The 21235-nt window shown below is 43.5% G+C and overlaps 1 protein-coding gene across 1 annotated transcript; it reads left to right on the top strand.

The window, feature by feature from the left end:
- The first annotated feature begins 9908 nt into the window (after window positions 1–9908).
- Window positions 9909–18882, top strand: LOC138250034 (transcription factor 15-like). The gene is made up of 2 exons (XM_069204394.1): window positions 9909–10381; window positions 11822–18882. Exons 1-2 carry the CDS (start codon window positions 9923–9925, stop codon window positions 11852–11854), a joined length of 492 nt encoding a protein of 163 aa, XP_069060495.1. The 5' UTR covers window positions 9909–9922; the 3' UTR covers window positions 11855–18882.
- The last annotated feature ends 2353 nt before the right edge of the window (window positions 18883–21235 follow it).

Genomic DNA, 21235 nt, shown 5'->3' with positions numbered 1-21235 from the left:
TAGAGGGTACCATCGTTGAAGCTGTCTCTTCAACCATTTGTTGTGTATAGTTGTATCTTAGGAGGATTGTTGAAGAGTAAAGACTTCTATCCTCTCTTTTGTGTTAACAAAATTGGTTTACTCCTGCTTGGAGTACTTAATTTACTTTCATGTCCCTAGGTAATGGTACTGTGTGTACCCAGGGCCTGTAAATGTAATACTACTTGTAGGCTACAGCACTCATTGTGCTACCTACTAAAGTAGTATTTTAAAAACATGTTTCAGGCCTGCTACTGCAGCCTGTAGTGCAGCTTTAAGCCACCATTTTGAACCGGCAGAATAAACCTTTTTGCCAGGCATAAGCCTTGCTTTTAATACTGATAAGTCCCGCCTAAAGTTGGCCCTAAAAGCTAGTAGGGCAGGATGCATTGTATTTAAAAAGTAGGACATGTGTACTTACGTTTTACCTGTCCTGGCATTGAAAAACACCTAAAGGCCTATCTCTCTCATTGACTAACAGTGGATTACCTTACTGCATTTAATAAGTGCAAACTTTAGATTGGGAGAAGAGAAATATTTACGGTTTATATTCAAATTAATTGTAATTTAAAATCATCTTTAATGGTGAAGTTGGATTTTAAGCTACAATTCTGAAAATAACCCTTTTAGAAAGTTGGCGTTTTCGTTTCCCAACCATCTGACCCTTCTGCCAGTGTCCTTGGTTGCATGACTGTGAACGTTTCTGCTGTTGGGGTTTGTGTATTGCTTCTAGATAATGTTACAAAGGGGGATTAGGTCTGGACAGGATTGGCCATTCTGGCATGATGAGTGGGGACTCGCTGTACTCAGTCCCACTCACACTTCAAATAGCTTTCCTTCATGCACACACATAGGAACCTGACACCAGGTCTACCCTGACTTTTGTCACCCCCAGGCAGTTTGGAACCTTGACAGGTGAAGGGAAAAATGTTTCCAGAACAGGATGTGGGGGTAGGAAAGGAATTCCCCCCACACAAATGCTGACATCAGGTATAAATATTGGACCTCCAGAGCCACTCATCAGAACACTGCTGGGCCTGAACAGATTCACAAGGAGGACTGCCCTGCTGCTTGAAGTACTACCTTGCTGTTTCAAGAAGGAAAACAGGGCCTCCTTGCCTTGCTCTCAGGCTACCCTGAGTGACTCCAATGTCAGTTGGCTGACCCCCTGTGTGAGCAACAGGGACACAACAAGGTTCAGACGTCTTCCTGCAACTGCCCAGCTGACCTGCTTTAAATGGACCTGCCTAGTACTGCAAGTGGATCAGACTGAGCCCTGCTACTGGCCTCTGCTGGAGTGAGTCCTGATCCTCAAGAGGTATCTCCCAGGTCCTGGACCCTTGGCTGGCATCAGTAAGAGCACTCCTCCTTGCATAAGTGAAGGTTCCATCAGATCCAGCGCAATGCGACATCAGGCCCTGCAAAGCCACACAGAGCACGCCTGAAAGCTTCACCGGATTCAATGCTGACCAATGCGATGCCCCGCAAAGCTTCGGTGCACAGCTGAAAGCTTCATCAAAACCTACGGCGAGCAATGTGACGCCCCACGTCACCTCGTCCCCCAGTTAATAGCCTCATCTGAACCAATGCCAAGTGGCGTTAAGCCTCGCAAAGCAACACTGTGCAGACCTAGCAACACAAAAATAAGGTTCAACTTCCAGCGGGCCAAACTCAGCCCTCTGCCTGGCCTGCTCTTCATCGTGGTTGCCCTGAATTTGTGACTTTTTCCTGGTGCAGTGCAACCAATACCCACAGTTGGCACCTTCTGCTTCTTGGTGCTACTTTTACTAACAGCTTTCAAATTCAATATCTCTGGTTCTACTGATTTGATTTCTTCTCATTCTGGTATTGTTTTTTGTATTAAACATTACTCTATTTTTCTAAATTGGTTTAGGATTTTTCTTGTGTTGTGTTTTTCATTTTATTGCTGTTTTGAAGTGTTGCCTAAATACTTTACACATTGCCTCTAAGTTAAGCCTGAGTGAGCTTGTGCCCTGCTGATAGAGCATTAACACAGGTTAATTTGGTGACTTTTGTGGTTCAACCTGACATGGATTATAAATGTTGCCTGGGTGTGACTTCCATCCCACTCAACCAATAATCCAATGTCTTACAGCACCCATAGCACATTCTGAAAACAACTGGATCAACTCCTGCGGAGCATCAGGGTCCATTGGCTTGTCACACCATGAAAGGCTTGAATATTTTGGTCAGTGAGCTTTCAGAGCCCGTGTTTTTTAGTAATTGTACTTGAAACTTGTGCTTTTAAATGCACTATTTTACCACATTTTGTTCAAAATGTTCAACGGAAAGAACCCTACTCCTCCGATCCTCCATAAAATTGGTCAGGCTTATTCGCTTACTGCAATTCAGGCAAGCTCTAGACACCGCTACTTTCCAAGCTCATGTCAGCACCCTAATATAGGTAGTGTCTAAAATGGACATTTCTCTGTGTTGTGTTATATTAATCATTCAGTTATTTTGGAACTTTAGCAATGTCAATTACTTTGATGCTTTCATGTCGAAGGTCATGTGACATTACTTCCTGCCGATATTCAGGGTCTAAGGTCATATGTCACTTCTTGTGATGTCATTACCATCAAAGGGTTTACGATGCACTTCTGCAATCCATGGCATTTTGGTGAAAAGATGTACGTGTGGAAATAGCTGCATTTCTATGCATGCGTAGATCGTGGTTAGTGTGTTTCCCTTATACAGTCTGTGGAGCCAAATTTGTGTTTTTGTGAGTGTATCACAGTGGGATATTTTTGATTCTGCTCTGATGAAATATCTTTAGTAATTTACAATTTATATTTTGATTTGGTAACCTAAAGCACCCTGTCATTTTTCTCGCAAGTGTGCATAATATATTTTTCTATTTAACATCTCTTCAGCTATAGAAGTTGTAATAAGATTTCTGGAGTTTAAAAGTTTGTTCATTTTAAACTTTTCATTGATATGCTTTATATTCAAGAGATATTTTGGAGAATAACAACAGAAATTGAGAACTTTATTTATATAAAATAAGAGTAAGACCCTACAAGCTAGGATCGTTGGGAGTTTTGTATTTGCTACAAAAAAATCTTAGAGTCATAGCAATTAGCTGAAACAGTGGCCCAAAATTATGTTTGTCTAAATGTTACCAGTCTGGGCCTGAAGAAGTTGTGATATGACACACAGAGCCTTTAAAAAGACCTAGATCTGTACTTTTTTAAATACATAAAGTCCCAACCTGATGTTGTGCCTGTGGGTTCCCCTGCCTGTGTGTCCAGGAACCGTGGGACTCTGTGGAACAAAGAGCACATGAACTAAAGCATGGACAACTGGACCCAGTACACTCCAAAGTGAAAAGAAAACACCAAGTCAGTCTAAAAATATAGAGTGGGGGGTGATCATATGAAAAGAGGCACTTTCTTCCATGGCCCCCCTGGAGGAAAGGCAACGAGCAACTAATCTGTTCCCCTGTAGTACTCATCATGTGAGGGGAAAAACTTGGAAAGGCTAACAGCATTGGCATGGTCACTTCCTGGTCTGTGCTACATTGTAAAGTCCATGCCCTACAGGGAAATGGACCGCCTCAACAGCCTGGGGTTCTCCTATCTGCATAAGCCACCTGAAAGGTCTGTGGTCAGTTAGAACTCTGAAGTGAGTCCCAAAGAAGTAGGGTCTCAGCTTCTTTAGGAACCAAACCACAGAAAAGGTGTTTCTCTCAATCAAACATTTATAGTGTGAGGCAAATCACCTGTGAGGGTCTTGAGGTGCTAGAGCTGTATGCTGCTCCATGGAGGTAAGATCATTCAAACATCCAAGTCTTTAGTTCCCTTCTGAATCGCTAAAGTGATGGTACGGTCCTGAGGTGCAGGGGGAGGTTGTTCCAAGCCTTGGCTGGCAGGTGCCAGAAGGAGCATCCTTCGCTGTTTACTCGACGGATCCTGAGGGGGTCTGTAAGGGAGAGAGAAGCTGATCGGAGGTGGAAGGTCAGGCATTTGGTAATTTATGCTGGTCCTTAGTTGTGCAGGGCCTTGTAGGTGTGGGTCAGCATCTTGAACTGCCATCTCTTCTGAATCAGGAGACAGTGTAGTTTTGTGAGATGGTGTACGATGTGGGTCCGTCTGCAGAGGGTGAGTATGAGTCTTGCCGCTGAGTTCTGTATTGCCTGGAGTCTCTTCAGAAGACGCGCTGTGAGTCCTATGTAGAGCGCATGTCCGTAGTCCCGTCTGCTGGTGATGAGGACCTGTATGACAGTCCTTCTGGTGTTTGCTGGGAGCCACCTGAAGATCTTGTGGAGCATGCAAAGGTTGTGGAAGAAGGCAGATGAGACTGCGTCGACTTGTTTCTTCATGAATAGTTTTCTATCCAGGATGATGCTGAGGTTGCGGGTGTGGTCTGAAGAGTTGGGGGTGTGCGGAGCTCTGCAGGCAACCATATAACAGTCCATGGTGTGGTGTTGTTCCCAAAGATCAGGACTTCCGTTTTTTCGGTGTTGAGTTTGCGAGAGTTGTCCTTCATCCTGTCCACTATGTTCATCATGCCTCAGTTGAAGTTAGCTTTTGTGGTGGAGGGATGAGCTGTATGTCATCATCATAGGCAATAAGTTGAGTCCGTTTGATCTGACGGTGACAACCAGGGGGTTCATGTAGGTGTTTAAAGGGTTCATGCTGAGGGAGGATCCTTTAGGGACTCCACAGATGATCTTCTTGGGCTCTTAGGTGAACAGTGGGAGACAGACCCTTTGGGTTCTGCCAGTGAGGTATGATGCGATCTATTTGAGGGTGTTTCCATGAATTCTGATGTGGTGGAGTCTGTTGATCAGGATACGATGCGAGATGGTGTTAAAGGCAGAGGACAGGTCAAGGAGGGTGAGGGCTGCTGTTTCCCCACAGACCAGAAGGCCGCAGATGTCATCTGTGGCTGCAATCAGAGCTGTTTCTGTCCTGTGGTTTGTTTGAAATCTGGATTGGGAGGAGTAAAGGAGGTTGTGGTCTTCTAGGTGTTGGGTGAGTTGTTGGTTGATCGCTTTCTCAAGGACTTTCGTAGTATAGGGGCGCAGAGAGATGGGCTGGTAGTTCTTCAATTCGGCTGGGTCGGTGGATGTTTTTTTTCAGAAGGGGCCTCACTTCAGCATGTTTCCAGACCTCTGGAAAGGAGGACTCAGTGATTGAGGTATTCAGGACCTTCCTGAGCTTGTCACCGGTTGTCTTGTTTCCAAGGTTGAAGACGGGGTGGGCACAAGGTTCTGTGGGTGCTCCCAAGTGTATGAAGTTCATGATGGAGATAGTGTCTTGTGTGGTGGTACTCCAATGCTTCTCTCTGGAAATGAGTTGCCTACTAAAAAAAACAATTGTCTGATCTTGGTTCTTATTATTTATCTCTTTCAACACTGTCCTAATCCCGTTTTCAGAAACAATAAGCTCTATGCTACAGTGAGGTGCTTTGAGGACAGGTGAGTACAATGTTTCTTTCAGGAAGCTAAAGGCTTACTGACACTCTGGTGTCCAGATAACTTTATTTGGCTACTTTTTGGAAACACACTTATGCCATTTTCTAGTTTGTTGGTGAGGATGACCCACTAGCCAATGGGACTATGATTGTTATGGGGCAACCCTGCCCACTTTTACATCATTTGCTGTGGGGTCGACACTATACAATCCCACACTGCATCCCTCTCCCACATCCAAGATGTTGGTACTCTTCTTCTATGGGACAGAGTCATGGTCAAACTGGGACAATAAATAGACATGTGGACCAAAATAGAAGTTTTCCCCTTTAATAAATTGGATAGCTATATAAAGTGGCCCATGTTTGCAATTTAGGGCAGTTTTGAACTTGTAAAGGCATGCTGTAGAAGAGTTTTGCAAAGCATGGAATACTGCATGGATTTTAGCTTGCTGCAGGCAAGCTTTGTTTTAATATCAGGGAAATCAGCAGTAAAAACAAACCCAGTAGATCATAAAACCGGCCCACAAACAACCAAAAAAGTGGCCCACACACTGACCTGTGAAACCAGCTGATCAGGCACTGCCTGACTGCCCCATGGACCAGTCCGAACATGGACAGAGCCAAGGACAGAGTCCAGTACAATGAGCCATCCTTCTTGGAAAACTGGTCCTGCAACTGGTTGTCCCCCTATTAAAGACATGACAACCTGTCTAACTATGCACAGAAGCAGGCAACCTATGGTATGACTTACATTTGTCTTTCATGGGCAGTACCTCTCTGAAGCTGGGCCATCTCTTGTCACCGCCCTAGGGGCATCCAGGCAGGAGTTACACCTCTTCCCTCCAGACACTCTGTTCCCCTTCCTCATAGCACTTCACACCTCTTAGCTGGATGGCAACAAGTTGTCTCATGTGGCAACTGCTGCAGTCAACCAGGAAGCAGCTACTAGAAGTTTGGAGCAGGAAATCGGTAAGTTCCTAAAGTCTCCTTTGCATTAAAAGTTACTTTACATCAGACTTTATCTATAAATTGGGTTTACTGTAATAAATATTTTGATACCTTGAAGTACTATGTTCAATGATCACAAAAGGAAGTTAGCACTTAGGCTAGAGAAACCACATTGTTGCCAATGGGACAGTAGCCTTCCTACAGTAAATACGACAGTTTTGAGTTTTTTTTACTGTCAGGACATGTAAATATTATACTCAACATGTCCTATTTAATATCTGGTACCCTACCTTGTGGGCTACTAAGGCCTGCTTTAAGGGTGACAGTAATATTAAAAGGCAAGATTGGTACTAGGCAAAAAGGTTATTTTGCCATGTTGAGTAGGCAGTTTAAAAGTTGTCTGACTAGGCTGCCACGTTTCACTTTGTCATGGCAGTGGTGGCACAATACGTGCTGCAGTTCACTGGTGACAATTAACTTACCAGCCCCGGGTACCTTTTGTGTCATACACTAGGGACTTATAGACAAGTTAAATATGCCAAACTAGGATTAACCAACTGCATATACACTTCAAGGGGTCAAAAAACATGCACAGAGGCTTGACAGACAAGGCCCAGTGCACTTCAGAGTCAAAAAGCCAAGAGCATCAGTTCAAACATTTGAGGGGTCATCAGACAAAATGCACTTTCTTACAGACTGACTTTTTTGACAATACCACTAGAAAAAGCCTTCTTGTGATTTGTGGACCCCAAACTCTGCACAGCTTTTCAAACCATTTCTGCACACAAATTCCCAGACAACTCCTCTGTATGCATCATGTTTTTCTCCACCTTCTTTGAGGTCAAGCATAGCAGCACGCTTGTGCTGCTTTTCCGACGTGTGGTATCTATCTGGGCTTTTAACAACGCCCAACTCATTCCCATGCAAATGCTTGTTTAGTCTTCTATCTAATTCTTGAATGTGATTCCCATCAGAGTGGGCTCTGAAAGTTGGTTACTCATTTGCAAAAAGTACTGTAGAGGTATATGTGGCTCTTTTTTGTTTGTGTTTGTGAGACAACCTTTTTTCCAACGAGCCCTCAAACATATTTGATGTTGATTTGATCGCAAACTAAAAAAAAATGTAAACTTTGCACTTGTATACCGCACTACTCACCTGTTAGGGTCTCAAGGCGCTGTACTCATACCGCTATGGAACCCCTCCTGGCTTTTCCCTGTGAGGTACCCACTCCTGGGCACCCCCAGGGTGAAGCCAGGCATCCAAGCGCTGTTGGGGCCGTTGCAAACTACACTGAAGAGTTTTCTAAGAATTTAGGGCCAGATGTAGGCAGAACGCAAAACGCGCATTGCGATGTTCATTCCCATTTTGCGAGTCGGTACCGACTCGCAAAATGGGAATGCGACTTGCAAATAGGAAGGGGTGTCCCCTTCCTATTTCCGACTCGCACTGCGATGCTACATTGCTTTGTGACGAACGCGGTCGCAAAGCAATTCACAGTTACCACCAGTGTCACACTGGTGGTAACCCAGTGCTTGAAATGGAAAATTTGAAGTGCAGGTACTCTGTGCTAGAGTACCTGCATGTTTCCGAGAAGTGCCGGTACTCTCCAATTAAAAGTATTACGTTTTTCTTGAGATGTGCCGGTACTCTACCTCTCAAAATAAAAAAGTGCTGGTACTCAGTACCGGACAGTACCGGCCCATTTAAAGCACTGTGGTAACCCATTCGCAAAAGGGAAGGGGTCCCCATGGGACACTTTCCCCTTTGTGAATGTTGCCATAAATGGTTTTTCAGAGCAGGCAGTGGTCCAATGGACCACTGCCTACTCTGAAAAAACGAAACCAAATGTTTCGTTATTTTTTTGTATTGCAACTCGTTTTCCTTTAAGGAAAACGGTCTGCAATACAAAAAAAAAAACTGCTTTATTTAAAAACAGTCACAGACATGGAGGTCTGCTGTCTCCAGCAGGCCACCATCCCTGTGAGTTCAGGGAATCGCAATGGGGTCGCAAAATGCGACCCACCTTATTAATATTTATGAGGTGGGTCTTTGCGACCCCATTGCGATTCGCAGACGGTGTCTGAGACACTGTTCTGCATCCGATTTTGCGATTCGGAAATTGCAAGTTGCACCGACTCGCAATTTCCGAATCGCTAAATCGGAAATTGCTACATCTGGCCCTTATTCTCTATGTAGTAGGTGCACTTATAAATTAGGAAACATAACAATCTTGGAAACTTGCAGCCAAAAAAAAAAATCACCCTCAGCTGACCACAGAGAAACATCAGTAACCACAAATTGTCGATGAACACAGAGAAACATCAGTAACCACAAATTGTCGATGAACACAGAAAAGGGAAAGGTTGTTTTTTTTTAATCACTGAGGTGAGTGCAAGTATATTTCGGGCTGCGAAATGCCATTGAAGGATAGTGCTACTATAGATCAATAATACGCGAAGTTTGTGTGACACGTGGCAGTCTCAAGAGTCGCAGTCAATCCGGGTTTCACAAGTCGAGGCAGGAGTGTGCATATGCACTATTTTCTTTTGGCTGAGAAACCAGGAAGAGTTCTGAGACATTACGAACTTGCTTCTAGACCGCTGCATCGCATGTTGTGATCTCATTTAGCAGAGAGTGGACACAACCGCAGAAGAATAACCAAATTATATACTAGTAATCTTCATAGTTTGAAACCCAAGGTTACCTTGTCGCAGTCAATACTTTTGAGACTGAGCTCCACCTTGGGAGACAACAAAGACACAGGTGTCATCAGACTTGGATCTGTAAGAGGTAACAGAAGGTTTTTACTTTTTTTTTAGTATACTGAAAATTATTTCTGGCTTCTTTTTTGTCGTACCAAATCCGCAGTTGCAGAATACAGTGATTTCAGAACGAAACACGCCATTATACCAAAGGTCTTTTTGTCAAAGTGCTTGGTATCCAGTATAGTGCCCTGGACCTTTGTTGTCGTTAGCTTGGCTGTAAATATGACTTTGGAAAACATGCTTTTTTGAGCTCCCACGGTACATCCTCCTATTTGCATTTCTCCCATCAGTCTTACAGTTTAATTGGGCGAACCTGTCTGATTATAGAACGGGACAGGTCATTTTAGCAACCTGGTTCTCCCCATTTCAGAGGGATCTTTTGTAAAAACATCTAGCCAGAGTTACATTGTGAGCCTTGGGTCCGCCTCATGGCCCTTTAGGCCTTCAAGTGCACCGGCTGCTATCAAAGGTTATCGCTGTGGTTGTTGCCCTCAGCATGACAACGACAACAGGTGCACCGCAGCCAGAGTGCAGCCCTAGCGGTCACAGTTGACCGTCCCAGCTCCACCTTTCTTGCCTTACGGAGCGACCACATGCTCAGTCTAAAAGGAGCAACCATTCAAAAAATGGCCTGCTGAGGTGTCAGTGGCTCAAGAAGGGCTGCCCGTTCCCAACAGGTGCTGTTTCCCTGCAGTGCATAAAAGTGATGGGGCTGTCGGGCCGGCGGCGGGACAGGCGGCCTGTGCGAGGGGATGAAGTCTACGTCGAGCAGCCAGTTCGGGGTGTGCAGCAGCCTCGCGTCGGACATCGAAGACTTAGAGAGCGGCAGCGAGAGCTCGGAAAAGTCCAACAGCGGCAGCAGCCCGAGCGATGGCAAGGGGAAGCGGAAGAGGAAGAGCCGCCTGACGGGCGTCAGCAAGCAGCGCCAGGCGGCCAACGCCAGGGAGCGGGACCGCACTCACAGCGTCAACACGGCCTTCACCGCCCTCAGGACGCTCATCCCCACCGAGCCCGCCGACCGAAAGCTCTCCAAAATAGAAACCCTACGCCTGGCCTCCAGTTACATATCGCACCTCGCCAACATCCTGCTGCTGGGAGAGGACTGTCTGGACGGGCAGCCCTGCCTGCAGTACCGGCCGGCCTCGGGGGGCACCGGCAACGCTGCCCCCAGGCCCATCTGCACCTTCTGCCTGGGGAACCAACGGAAGCTGGTACGTCTGTTGTAGGCAGGTGTCAGCGCGTGCCCACCGGTGCGATCGCCTCAGAGGAAGTGTTAGATGAAAAGAAAACAGCAGAATTAATGTCCCCATCAACTGCCATTGCAGTATGGGGGAAGAGAGAGTTAGAGGGTAAGCTAAAAGAACTATTTTCAGCTTAAAAAGTAGACAGTCTCCCGCTTGCCTCGGAAGGGCTGGCACGTTTGTGTCTGTGCTCTCCGATTTAAACGAGGCTTGTACATTTCTACACAACAGTGTTCTTCATCAGCACCGAAGGTTTTCTGCCAGTGGTCCCGACTTGGAAGCAAAATATGCCACTTTAGCTGACAACATACGGTTTCCAAGTCCTCCCTTCGCAATTGTCCAAGACGTCAAAGCACCAACCCCTGGTCTTACCTGCTTCTTCCTTTCATTTTATATGTCCTATTTTGTAGCGCGCAAAAGCATCTCTTTGCGCACAATTGTTTTAAGGGTGAACCACTCATACAGTCCTTTGACTTCTCAAGAGATTTATTTTAGTGTATAGTGCTGGTGCTGACCTCTGCCTACTTTGAAGCGTTATGCAGGACGGAGGGGCGGTTACAGGAGATCAGGATGGAAGCGTCTGACCAGCCTTATCACACTTATCATAAGTATACTCCTCCAAACGACGACAGCTTGTATGCAGTCTAAATTATTTTCCCTTATGATCAGGAGTAAAGCACTGGGCACGTGAAACAGCTATTGTTTTTAAGAGGCTGTTTTGAACTATTTTGCTACATAGTGTTTCGTATTTAAATGCCCATGCAAAGCCACTAAGACAGTAGATGAGCCAGGCAGTTGTGCACCTGTTCTAGTAACAAGAGCACAGGTGAATGATGTGGGTACTAGTCTGCTGAAAGCAGCAGCTGTGTACATAAAAAGGCATCTTTGCACACTCAGGGGACTCGAGAGCAAAGAAAGCACCAGCTCTGCACATAGAGGGTTATGCGAGGCTACAAAGTACATCAGCCGTTCACTAAGTGGAATCAAGTCTCCAGGAAATAGTAGCTGTGTACATAGAGGGAATGTAAAGCAACAGAAAACTCCAGCCATTCAAATAAATTGGATGAAAGGCCACAGAAAATAGCAGCTGTGCACACAGATGTTAATGCAGGGTCACATAAAATAACAGCGGCGCTCATAGAGGGGATGCAGTGCCACAGAAAATAGAAGCCCTGCATGAGCAGACAAATTATGAAAAGATGAAGGAGCAAAGCAAACATCGCCATAATCTGTCAAAGCCACAAATAGTTCGGAGCAAACATTGCTATCGTTTTTTTTTATTTGATTCTAGAGCTGCAAAGATAATACCTATTGAGGGATCAAGCTCGCTCACAGTAGCTCAGGGAGATAAGATAAAGGGAATGGTTTGTTAATCCTCATTTTCTAATGTTGGCTTTCTGTCCCTTACAGCACAGAGAAGGGGAGAAGCACTTGTCTGTCTGAGCTGTGTGTGGACATTCACAGAGACAAGGAGCAGGCCCACCCCTTGCAATGAATATAGAACTGTTGTAAAACAGCACCTTTCCCTGCACTATGATGTTTACATTGAACTTATGCGATTACAGTAAATGAACTACGTTGTAGCCGCAAAAATGATATGCACTTTGTTTTATGATGTGGTGGGATTATTTAGAGCTTTTGCCACCTGAAAGCTAACACCGTGGGTGAAAGTTGCACCTGGTGAGGCATCTATTTTAGTACTGGAAAAGTTAAACCGTAACATGGCTGCCCGGGTATTGATATCTTCTAAACCTATGACACATGACGAAACCTGATCCGTGCCATGCAGTGGTTCCCATCAGTGGGGCCTGTCAAAACACATAGTCCCCCGAGCCCTCCTCAAGAACCAGGCTGTGTATGGGATAGCTATGTAGTGTGTTTGGAGTGGTAGTGAAGGTGCTTGAGTGGAAGGATCCATAACTCAAAAGCACATAGGGCACAAGTTGCCATGGTATCTTGAGTCACTGAGTCTCTGCTCCATAGGCAAGGGTTGTGCACAAGTTGAACAACATTGGAATGATTGCTGTTGTGGTGTATTGAGTTAAGAAGTAGTCTAGACAAGGGTGACAAACTGTTCTGGTGACTAGAACTTACTCAGAGCAACAGGAGTTACACATGAGATTGTCACGAGGATCATTCCTAAGTCTGATACTCCTCATTGTATCACATAATATCTTGTAAGTTAGGGATACCTATTTGCAGATGTCACAAGAGTCTGGTATAGGATTGATGCCGCAGGGTTAGTGCAAACAGATGGGGGTAGAGGTCAAAAAGTTGAAATTATTTTATGGTAGGTAGTAAGTACAATTTAAGGCATAAAGAGCTAAACAGTGAATACAAGGCACAGATGTGCTTAGGTATACCATCTAATGGACAGTGCTAGAAGTGGGAAAGACACCGTAGGGAAACTGAGAGACCGCTGGAAGAAAGGATGTGCAATATAGGAATGACAGAGCCATGAGTGGTAGACTCACTGACGGTATATGGCAGGCCAATCCATATGAGTTATTCGTACACACCCTGACTCAAAAGAAATTCAGAAGGAGAGAAGGAACAATAAAGCTCTTCCGGCTCACTTTATTGCTCACAAATAGGTAGCATTTCTGCATGCCTTAGAACGTCAAGGCATCTGTTGCAGTTGTTTGTCTGTAACTAGTAAGTCTCAGATTATAGTACTGGTAAGGAACCTCAGATGGTTAAGGCACTCACTACAGAGATTTGTGCATATAATATGTTGGCCAGAGGCCTAAACCGTTAAAGAATTGTATGCAGAGCACGTTTTGTGACCTGCAAGTCATAAGGTCGTATGCTAGTAAAATAACTCCTAAAGTTAACCCATTTTTTGCATTGATCTTTGAGTAACCTGCAGGTCACAAGTTCAGCTCTGAGAAAATATCTCATTGGGTTATATGACCGCTACAAACCACTACATGTAACTTGTTTAGGCATAAGTTTGAATCCTAGAGTGTTTTACAAACTTTTTTTCATTTTTTCTAGAGCTGATAAAATTAGAACCAGTGAGATGGGTACTAATTACCACATTATTTTAAGTACCAAATGCAATTCAGTTTGTATTGTGTGGTACGTAAATTGGCATAATTGGGGTAGTTATAAATATAAAGCTACAAACCTTACAAATATACAGAACTTGACAAAGTAAAAAACTTTCATATGGTGATTTATCCCTTCATCAACCTGTAAAGTAAAACACAGGGCGCATTTTTGATTACTCTCTTGAGCTGCTGAGTTTCAATGGAAAGCGCGGCAGTGCACAGCTGCCTCCTTTTGTCCAGGACACAACTCAAACAAAAAATCTTTGCTGTGAGGCAATTGGAGACAGGCGTGCTGGTGGGAAAAATACTATAAATTAATAGGTGTTGGTCAGCCACAGTGGGCTCTCATAATGTATATGCCTGGATCGTTTGTGCAAGGCTCACATCCAGATCTCTGATCAACATTAGCCACCAAACAACACTGATCTATCTACTTTCAATCCATCTTCCTTGCACTGAAACACATTGTATCCAAACTGACTGGTGCTACATAGCTCTGCGATTGGACCCAACAACTCTTTTGCTGCCCAATAAACTGTGTGTGCTGAAAAAGGTTCGCTCCGCTGTTCCCACAATGCTTTAACCCAATTCAGCTAAGGAAATGCCCCAGTACCACCTTTATATTTTAAACTGGTGTGGTCTCCTTGTTCCACAACGGCTAACACTTTCTTATGAAACATTTATTTTTTTCTTGGATATTCTGTCTACTCCATCTTACCGCCCCATAGAAAAATATCATTTGTGCTCATCTGTCTGCAGAGTGGTGCTCATTGTGCTGAATGCACAGGAAGGCAGGTGCCAGGAGTGCATGGTTCTCACGTATCCTGGTAGCACACTCAATACACTGTGACCTGGCACATTTGCCATTTGTTCATCCAGGCTAATGGGAATTTAGTCAAGGGAAGGCCCAGCCATTCACAAGTGGAGATGAAGGACACACATTTGAGACTTGGCTCCAAGAGTCCCCACGCGAACCACTTTGCAGTCTGCTCATTTAATACAAAAATAACACTCAAAAAGAGCAACTGCTCGAACTCCTCACAAATATTGAAAATGTAATTTAATTTCTTTGATATTTTTTTTGCTCTCGCTCCCACTCTTGTTACTCAAGATAGAGTGAGCCAAACAGGACATGAATCGGTCAAAGCTTATGGTTTTTTTTTAGCATGCCAGTACTATCCTGAAGCAATTGAAAACATAAACTGCAAAAATACACCAAAACTACTTATTGCTAAAATATATCGTTCTCCATAAAAATATTAGCATCTCTGCCTAAACCCACTTTCAGCTGCTTGACTCCGACAGTGGTAGAATGGAGCGATGTGAGTTCGAACGATTTTAGTAATTTAATATAGGTCGACATTTTCGTACTGCGATATTTATGTATGGTATATATTTTGACTGAAGATATTTTTGAGTCTTCTTTTCTGCAGTCTATCTCATTATTTGTTTTGCGATTAAGCACATCTATTGCAACAAATATTTATGAACCCAATAATATTACACAATGAACTGTCACATTTGATTCCACTGAGGTAAGTGAAACACTGTGGAATTTACAGAAAATAGTGCTGCTGCTTGAAGCATGATTTGCCCTGACTGGCTGTCCAGAAGTACTAATGGGATTCAGATGTCAGGACCAAAACAAGGTCAGCATGTTTCAAAACGAGTATTGGCAAAGACAGGAGGACTCACCTAAGACAGCTATTGGTCGTGCCAATGTTTTGTCGACATGCTGCGCAGTAGCGTGTATGCTTTGCAGTGTGGCTAAAACTAATTTAACAAAGAGCTAAGGCGCAGCAAATGATAATATGTTTTTTTTGTTTAAGTGCATTAGCGCTGGATGGGTCAAATTATTTTTTTGTTTTAATGTTATTTTTAACCATGCTGCACAGTAGCCATGCTGCTATACAGCATGCCAACAAATTATTGTAAAAGTCAGTAATGTCAGTGGTGTACGGCACGAACAAATGGCAATGGCACAGCCGATAGTCTCAAAGGCAAGATTGATTTGCTTTGCCCGTGCATGTTAGGTCTCGGCACAACAGCTCTGTAGTTCTGAACAAATCAGTTAATCTCCTCTTCTGTGAAAAAGAAAAAATATATCTGTGGCAAAAAATCCTATCACACAAAGAAAGCTATTTTGCCAATGTCCATGGCTTATTGAAAATGCATTTGGAAGCAGATAACATCCGTTGTCACAATAAAAGCAGATAAAATCTGTTGTCACAATAACCATCAATTTCAATAAGAAAAAGGATTATTTGAAGTGCCTGTGACATAGTAAAACCTAGCTACAAATGGCAAGAGGTTCAACAAGGATGACAGAGAAGAAAAAATAACAGTAGTACCTCAATCATAACACAATCAACAGGACAGCAGTCGAGCTGAAGCAATTAGTACTTAGTCCATGCTCCCGCCGAAAGAAGAGGAAGTGAAGCCAACAGGGACTGGCCAATTAGAAGGCAGAAAAAAAGAGTGACAATGAAGCCAACAAAAGTTAGGCAATGGGTGGGCTGCATACCCCTTGTATGCAATATCTGTTGCAAGCAAGAGCGCATGCAATGTCGCAGGCTAGACCTACAAAGGAGCAGCTGTGCACTTCACAATAATAACAAATATTTTAATGTGGCACCCGATACTATAGTTTTGGCTATTTCTAAGAACTGCATACCAGTGTTACCATTGCCAGTTTAATGCTCCTCATTTTATCAACCTTGGAAAAGGAACGGCTGAGTTTGCCTTGTCAGGGTTCAAACTTATGATATGCAGGTCATTCACACATTTAAGCAGAGCAAAGCCACATAAAATATCAACCATGCACATAAAGTGGGCTTCAGGCTTATAGGATCCAGGGATCACGGCAAGACCTGGTTCTGCTGTGTGTGATGGAAACAGGCTATATGGAGAGAGAGAGAGGTGGGTGCTGTAAGGAACTGCCCCACTATTGGCAGATGGGGGCAGGAGAGGCTGGCTGGTGGACGGCTGAGCTGGAATGCCACCTGCTGCAAATAATTCAGTATTCTCTGGGTCTATTTCAGTCAAAGTGAGGGCATTGTGATTGCAAACTTTGATATGGTCTCATCTTTTGCAACCTTGATTGAGTGAGAAGTAATACCTGCCCAATCAGAATCAATGTGGTTTGTTGGTGTAGACACATCTTTACGCACCATTCTGTGCAGATCTAGCCTGGGTATACCTTTGAGATATGAGAGCCTGTTAGGAGTACTAGAGATAGCTGCAAACTAGCTGGGATTTAAGGGGGCAAGCATGTGATGTGTATCTTCGTAGATCCCAAGGAATGAAGTACAAACACTTCTTTGTAGACTATAAGGAATGAAGTACAAACACGGCTGTGGGATATGTCTAGGTATCTTTGTCATGTTAGACTGCAGTTCCCATGTGGTTTGGGATATGGGCCTTCGGTTTCTAACTTAGATACTTATTTTGACAGATGTGGATGGGGGTGCTTTCTCTTTAGTCTGTTTGCTTTGAGAACAGCGCAGAACTGTGTTTAAACGTCTAATGTAGAGCTCCATGTTTGCAGCTCCTGCATTTATTGTGCAATGTTAGGTGTCCTTTATAAAACGGGTATGGCGTTTAAAATATGTAGATTGTTCATATTTGTATATTTTGAGAGTTTTAAAGACTTTTTTGTGCGTGTAACCGTGAAAGCTAAAATTCAACTCTTAGCACCTTTCAAATTGCAGTGAAATTATAATGCAAAGTTCGTTTCTAGGGTTTTGCACTGACAGGAGATACCTTAGTAAATTTGTGGTCCAGTGACCCATGAATTTAGGTATCATTGATGCCAAATTTGCAGGAGAATCATACAGATCCAGTTATCTGACACCAACAGTAATTGGCACTTTACATACGCATTAGAGGGCTAGCAACAGTTTGACTGTAGTTACAGGTAATTATGATGCTTATTCTGTACGAAAAGCATGTTTGATCCCTAGTAACCTTGGCCCTGTTTGATGAATTGACACTGAACTGTCTAAAAAGAATATATGCACCCCAGAGTAATTATTAATTTTATTTTAAATTATACAAATACCTCACACAGGAAATACTGGTCGTATCCATAAGTGTTTCTCTCTTGAGAATACGCACGTCTCAGTGACATGTTTCATTTTGCACAAGGTGTATAATTGCACTACAGTGAAATATATAATAAATGGTTCCTGGACAAGACAAGGCTCAATGTGCAGTTATTTTCACTTAATTGGCGACCTCAGACTGTTAACGTTTTTAAAGGATTCAGAGTTACAGTGATAGAAGTTGTAATAACATCTCGACTCTTTTAAAAATACAGTGTAGTCCTTTGGTGGTACACTGCAAAAGTGCAATAACATATGTACAATATAACACTTGAGCTTGTTTTTGCTTTTCTTAAACTTTCCTTGTAAACACATAAATGTGCATTTTCCTAATACTGTGGTGTGCACCACATCTAAAAACACTTACTATTATGAATGGTAAATTAAGATATCTTCATATGTACATGCTGTACATATATGTATGTATGCCATATTGGTGAGAAAAGTGGCACTGAGATATGATAGTAATGTGATGCAATAACTAATTCCTACCACCTTTAACGTTGCATCGGGCAAAAAGAGTATGCGTATCAGTCGACAATACATCTTCACAATCATTCTCGCAGATGTACTACTGGTTAGTGGCTGCTTTTGTCATGTACCAACATATTTCCTTAACTTGCCAGTGAATACGATTGTGATATTGCACAGAATCCAGTGAGTGTATTTCAAAACTGTGGCTCACATCACAGCCCCAACCAATTCACTAGATTACCTCATGAAAAGACATATGCAAGTATGTCTGAATGTACTGTACTTTCAGGGAGTTTAATTATTTTTTTTAATTATTTTTAGTTCGTGTGTGAACAAATTGTGATTTTTTTTCTTTTGTAATGTATACATGAATAAAGCACCTGACATCTAATTGTATTATTTGCGCAACGTATTTGTTATAAGAATGAGTATTTCTCTATAGCACTAGGTGTATTCTTGAATGTTTTGCAAAGGACAAAAGTGGGGCAAACTGACTTTTCACCATGTTTGCGGCTTACGGAACACAGAATGAAACCAACAGACTGTGCCAAATATTCGTCCCCATCTCTTCCCGGTGGAAAATGGAGCGACGGCTGTTTGCTGCATTCCCTTACCTTGTTGGCAATACAAATGGTGCAAATTTGGTTTCCTGTGTTTTTGCCTCGTGCTAAAGTGTCTTAGGCGAAATGACTGTACACTCAGCATGATGGAAACTTTAATTGCTTGAATATATTTCCTATAGTTATTTACAAGTTTTGACTGTTCTCGATGATATTGTTGCAAACATATGGTCCTGCTTTTAAAATGCACAGTATTTGTACATAATAAATCCTTTTTTATTTAAATATGGTGATATTGTACGTTTTCATCTACTTGTTACATTGACTTGCTGCACTTTCATCTGTTGGCTAAGTAGAGCTGGAAGAGAACACACAATTGTTCCGGTAGCCTCAGTAAGGTTTTGACCGCTCCTGCAATAGTGATGTTCACAAATCCCGAACTCGCTGGTGAACGAGAACGGTATGTATGACCAATGCACGAATTGAGGGCCCATTCACAAACAAGAGCACTCACAAAGCTCTCCAGAAGTACGTCTAGAAAGATAGGCCAGGCACGTTGCTAAGCATACTTCAGGAAAACATCTGTCCATTCATTTTTTCCCAGTGCGAAGGCATTTCTTCCTAAACAATTGTACTTGTTGTACAGTCACCATACAGAAATAATACTGCTTCTATGCAGTGGCATGTTTCTGTTTTTCTCTCCCAGAAGATTTTTTTTTTAACCGTCCAGAAACGTTTTCTTCTCCATCCTATCAATTTCGGGTGTGTTTCTTTCCCCTTTCTGTGGGACTACATCTGTTGCCCTCTCCATGGAGGGAATTAGTTTGTACAGGACTTTGAGTGTGTGTGTATGTGTTTTCAAGCTTGCCAGGCAAAGGCAAACCCCGACTTGGAATCCCCAACACTTGAATGGGATTTACTCGTGTGTAATATTATACTACCGCTAGGTAAATGTGAGTAGAAGGATGTACCGCTGCCAAGTCACCTTGTGTGTATATTTTGAATTTATAAATTGAGCCACTGGCACATGAAAGTCAGATTTACACGCGCATGGCTTTGTGCATGAGGCCCTAAACGATTGTTGGAGTTATTGGGTGTGAATAATGCACTGCATTGTAAAACTCAAGTCATGTATTCAGAATGTGAGCCATTTTTAAAACTGACTACAGAAAGCTTTGTCTCTATTTTTATTAAGGTATGTTCTAATATGGAGAATTACCTAACTAGGTATGAGGCAACATCATCATGTAAACAATGCACCAACATGCTACCTTTGTGCCAAGGCTTATTTTGTTAGGGTCACTCATTACGCCTTCCAAAATGTGAAACCACCCTTTGGTGCTTTACTTTAGCATTAGATGCGCCTCTTGTTCATTTTGGGCGCGAGTACACGTTTTGTGCTAAAACAAAAGCAGCACTAAAAACACAAGCACCGCAAGCAGCAGCGTCTTTCGTTTTGGTAATTTTGTGCTTTTCCCACGTGCTCACACTTAATTGTTGCTGTGAACGGCATGGTAATTACTTGATGTTAGAAATGGGGTTTTTGGTTGGCAGTTAGGTTGCCCTCTGTCCAAGCAAGAACCCTCACTCTAGTCAGGGTAAGTCACACACAATCCAAAATCAGCCTGTGCTCACCCTCCGGTAGCTTGGCACGAGCAGTCAGGCTTAACTTAGAAGGCAATGTGTAAAGCATTTGTGCAATAAATCATACAACACCATAGTATAACACCACAAAAATACACCACACAGTGTTTAGAAAAATATAGAATATTTATCTGGGTACTTGTAGGTCAAAACGATCAAAGTTGCAATACGAATTTGTAAAGATATCACTGAAAAGTGATATTAAGTGTCTTTAAGTCTTTTAAAAAGCAATAAAGTGTCTTTCAAGCACAGAGTACCTGGTTTCTGGTGGGAAATCTCCTCAGAGGGCCACAGGAGAAGAGATGCGTGGAAAAAGGGGTGTGTGCGTCGATTTCTCCTCAGCACACACAGACTTGCGTCGTTCTTTTCCACGCGGGGAAGTCGGGCGTCGTTTTCCGGCGCGCAGACAGTCTCTTTTTGTGGATCGCGGGGATTACCAGATGTCCCGGGTCTGTGCGTGGATTCTCCTGCTTATTTTCCGGCTGCGCGTCGTTCTGCGGGGCTGCGCGTCGAAGTTTCGATCTCACGGTAGGCGTCGCGTCGATTTCTCCTTGGAAGTCGGGCGGCGTTGTCCTTGCGAGGCCGTGTGTCGAAATTTTGGTCTCACGGCAGGCGTCGCGTCGATTTCTCCTTGGAAGTCGGGCGGCGTTGTCCTTGCGAGGCCGTGCGTCAAAGTTTCGCACTCATGGTAGGCGTCGCGTCGATTTCTCCTTGGAAGTCGGGCGGCTTTGTCCTTGCGGGGTTGTGCGTCGAAGTCTCGATCGTCCCGAGGGCGTCGCGTTGATCAGCGTCGGTGTGCGGCGTTTTTCTCGCCGCGAAACAAGCTGTGCGTCGAAATTTTCGGCGCACGGAGCGTCCACGTGAAAGGCAGAAGTCTTTTTGGTCCTGAGACTTCAAGGAACAGGAGGCAAGCTCTATCCAAGCCCTTGGAGAGCACTTTCACAGCCAGACAAGAGTTCAGCAAGGCAGCAGGGCAACAGCAAGACAGCA

Source organism: Pleurodeles waltl, chromosome 8 (assembly GCF_031143425.1).
Source record: "Pleurodeles waltl isolate 20211129_DDA chromosome 8, aPleWal1.hap1.20221129, whole genome shotgun sequence".
NCBI classification, from domain to species: Eukaryota; Metazoa; Chordata; class Amphibia; order Caudata; family Salamandridae; genus Pleurodeles; species Pleurodeles waltl.
This window is presented reverse-complemented; position numbering and strand designations above follow the sequence as displayed.

Excerpts from the sequence above, each read along its gene's own strand:
- LOC138250034 (XM_069204394.1), top strand. The coding sequence starts at position 9,923 with ATGAAGTCTACGTCGAGCAGCCAGTTCGGGGTGTGCAGCAGCCTCGCG. Across the intron at positions 10,382-11,821 it reads TGGGGAACCAACGGAAGCTG|CACAGAGAAGGGGAGAAGCA; the intron begins GTACGTCTGTTG and ends TGTCCCTTACAG.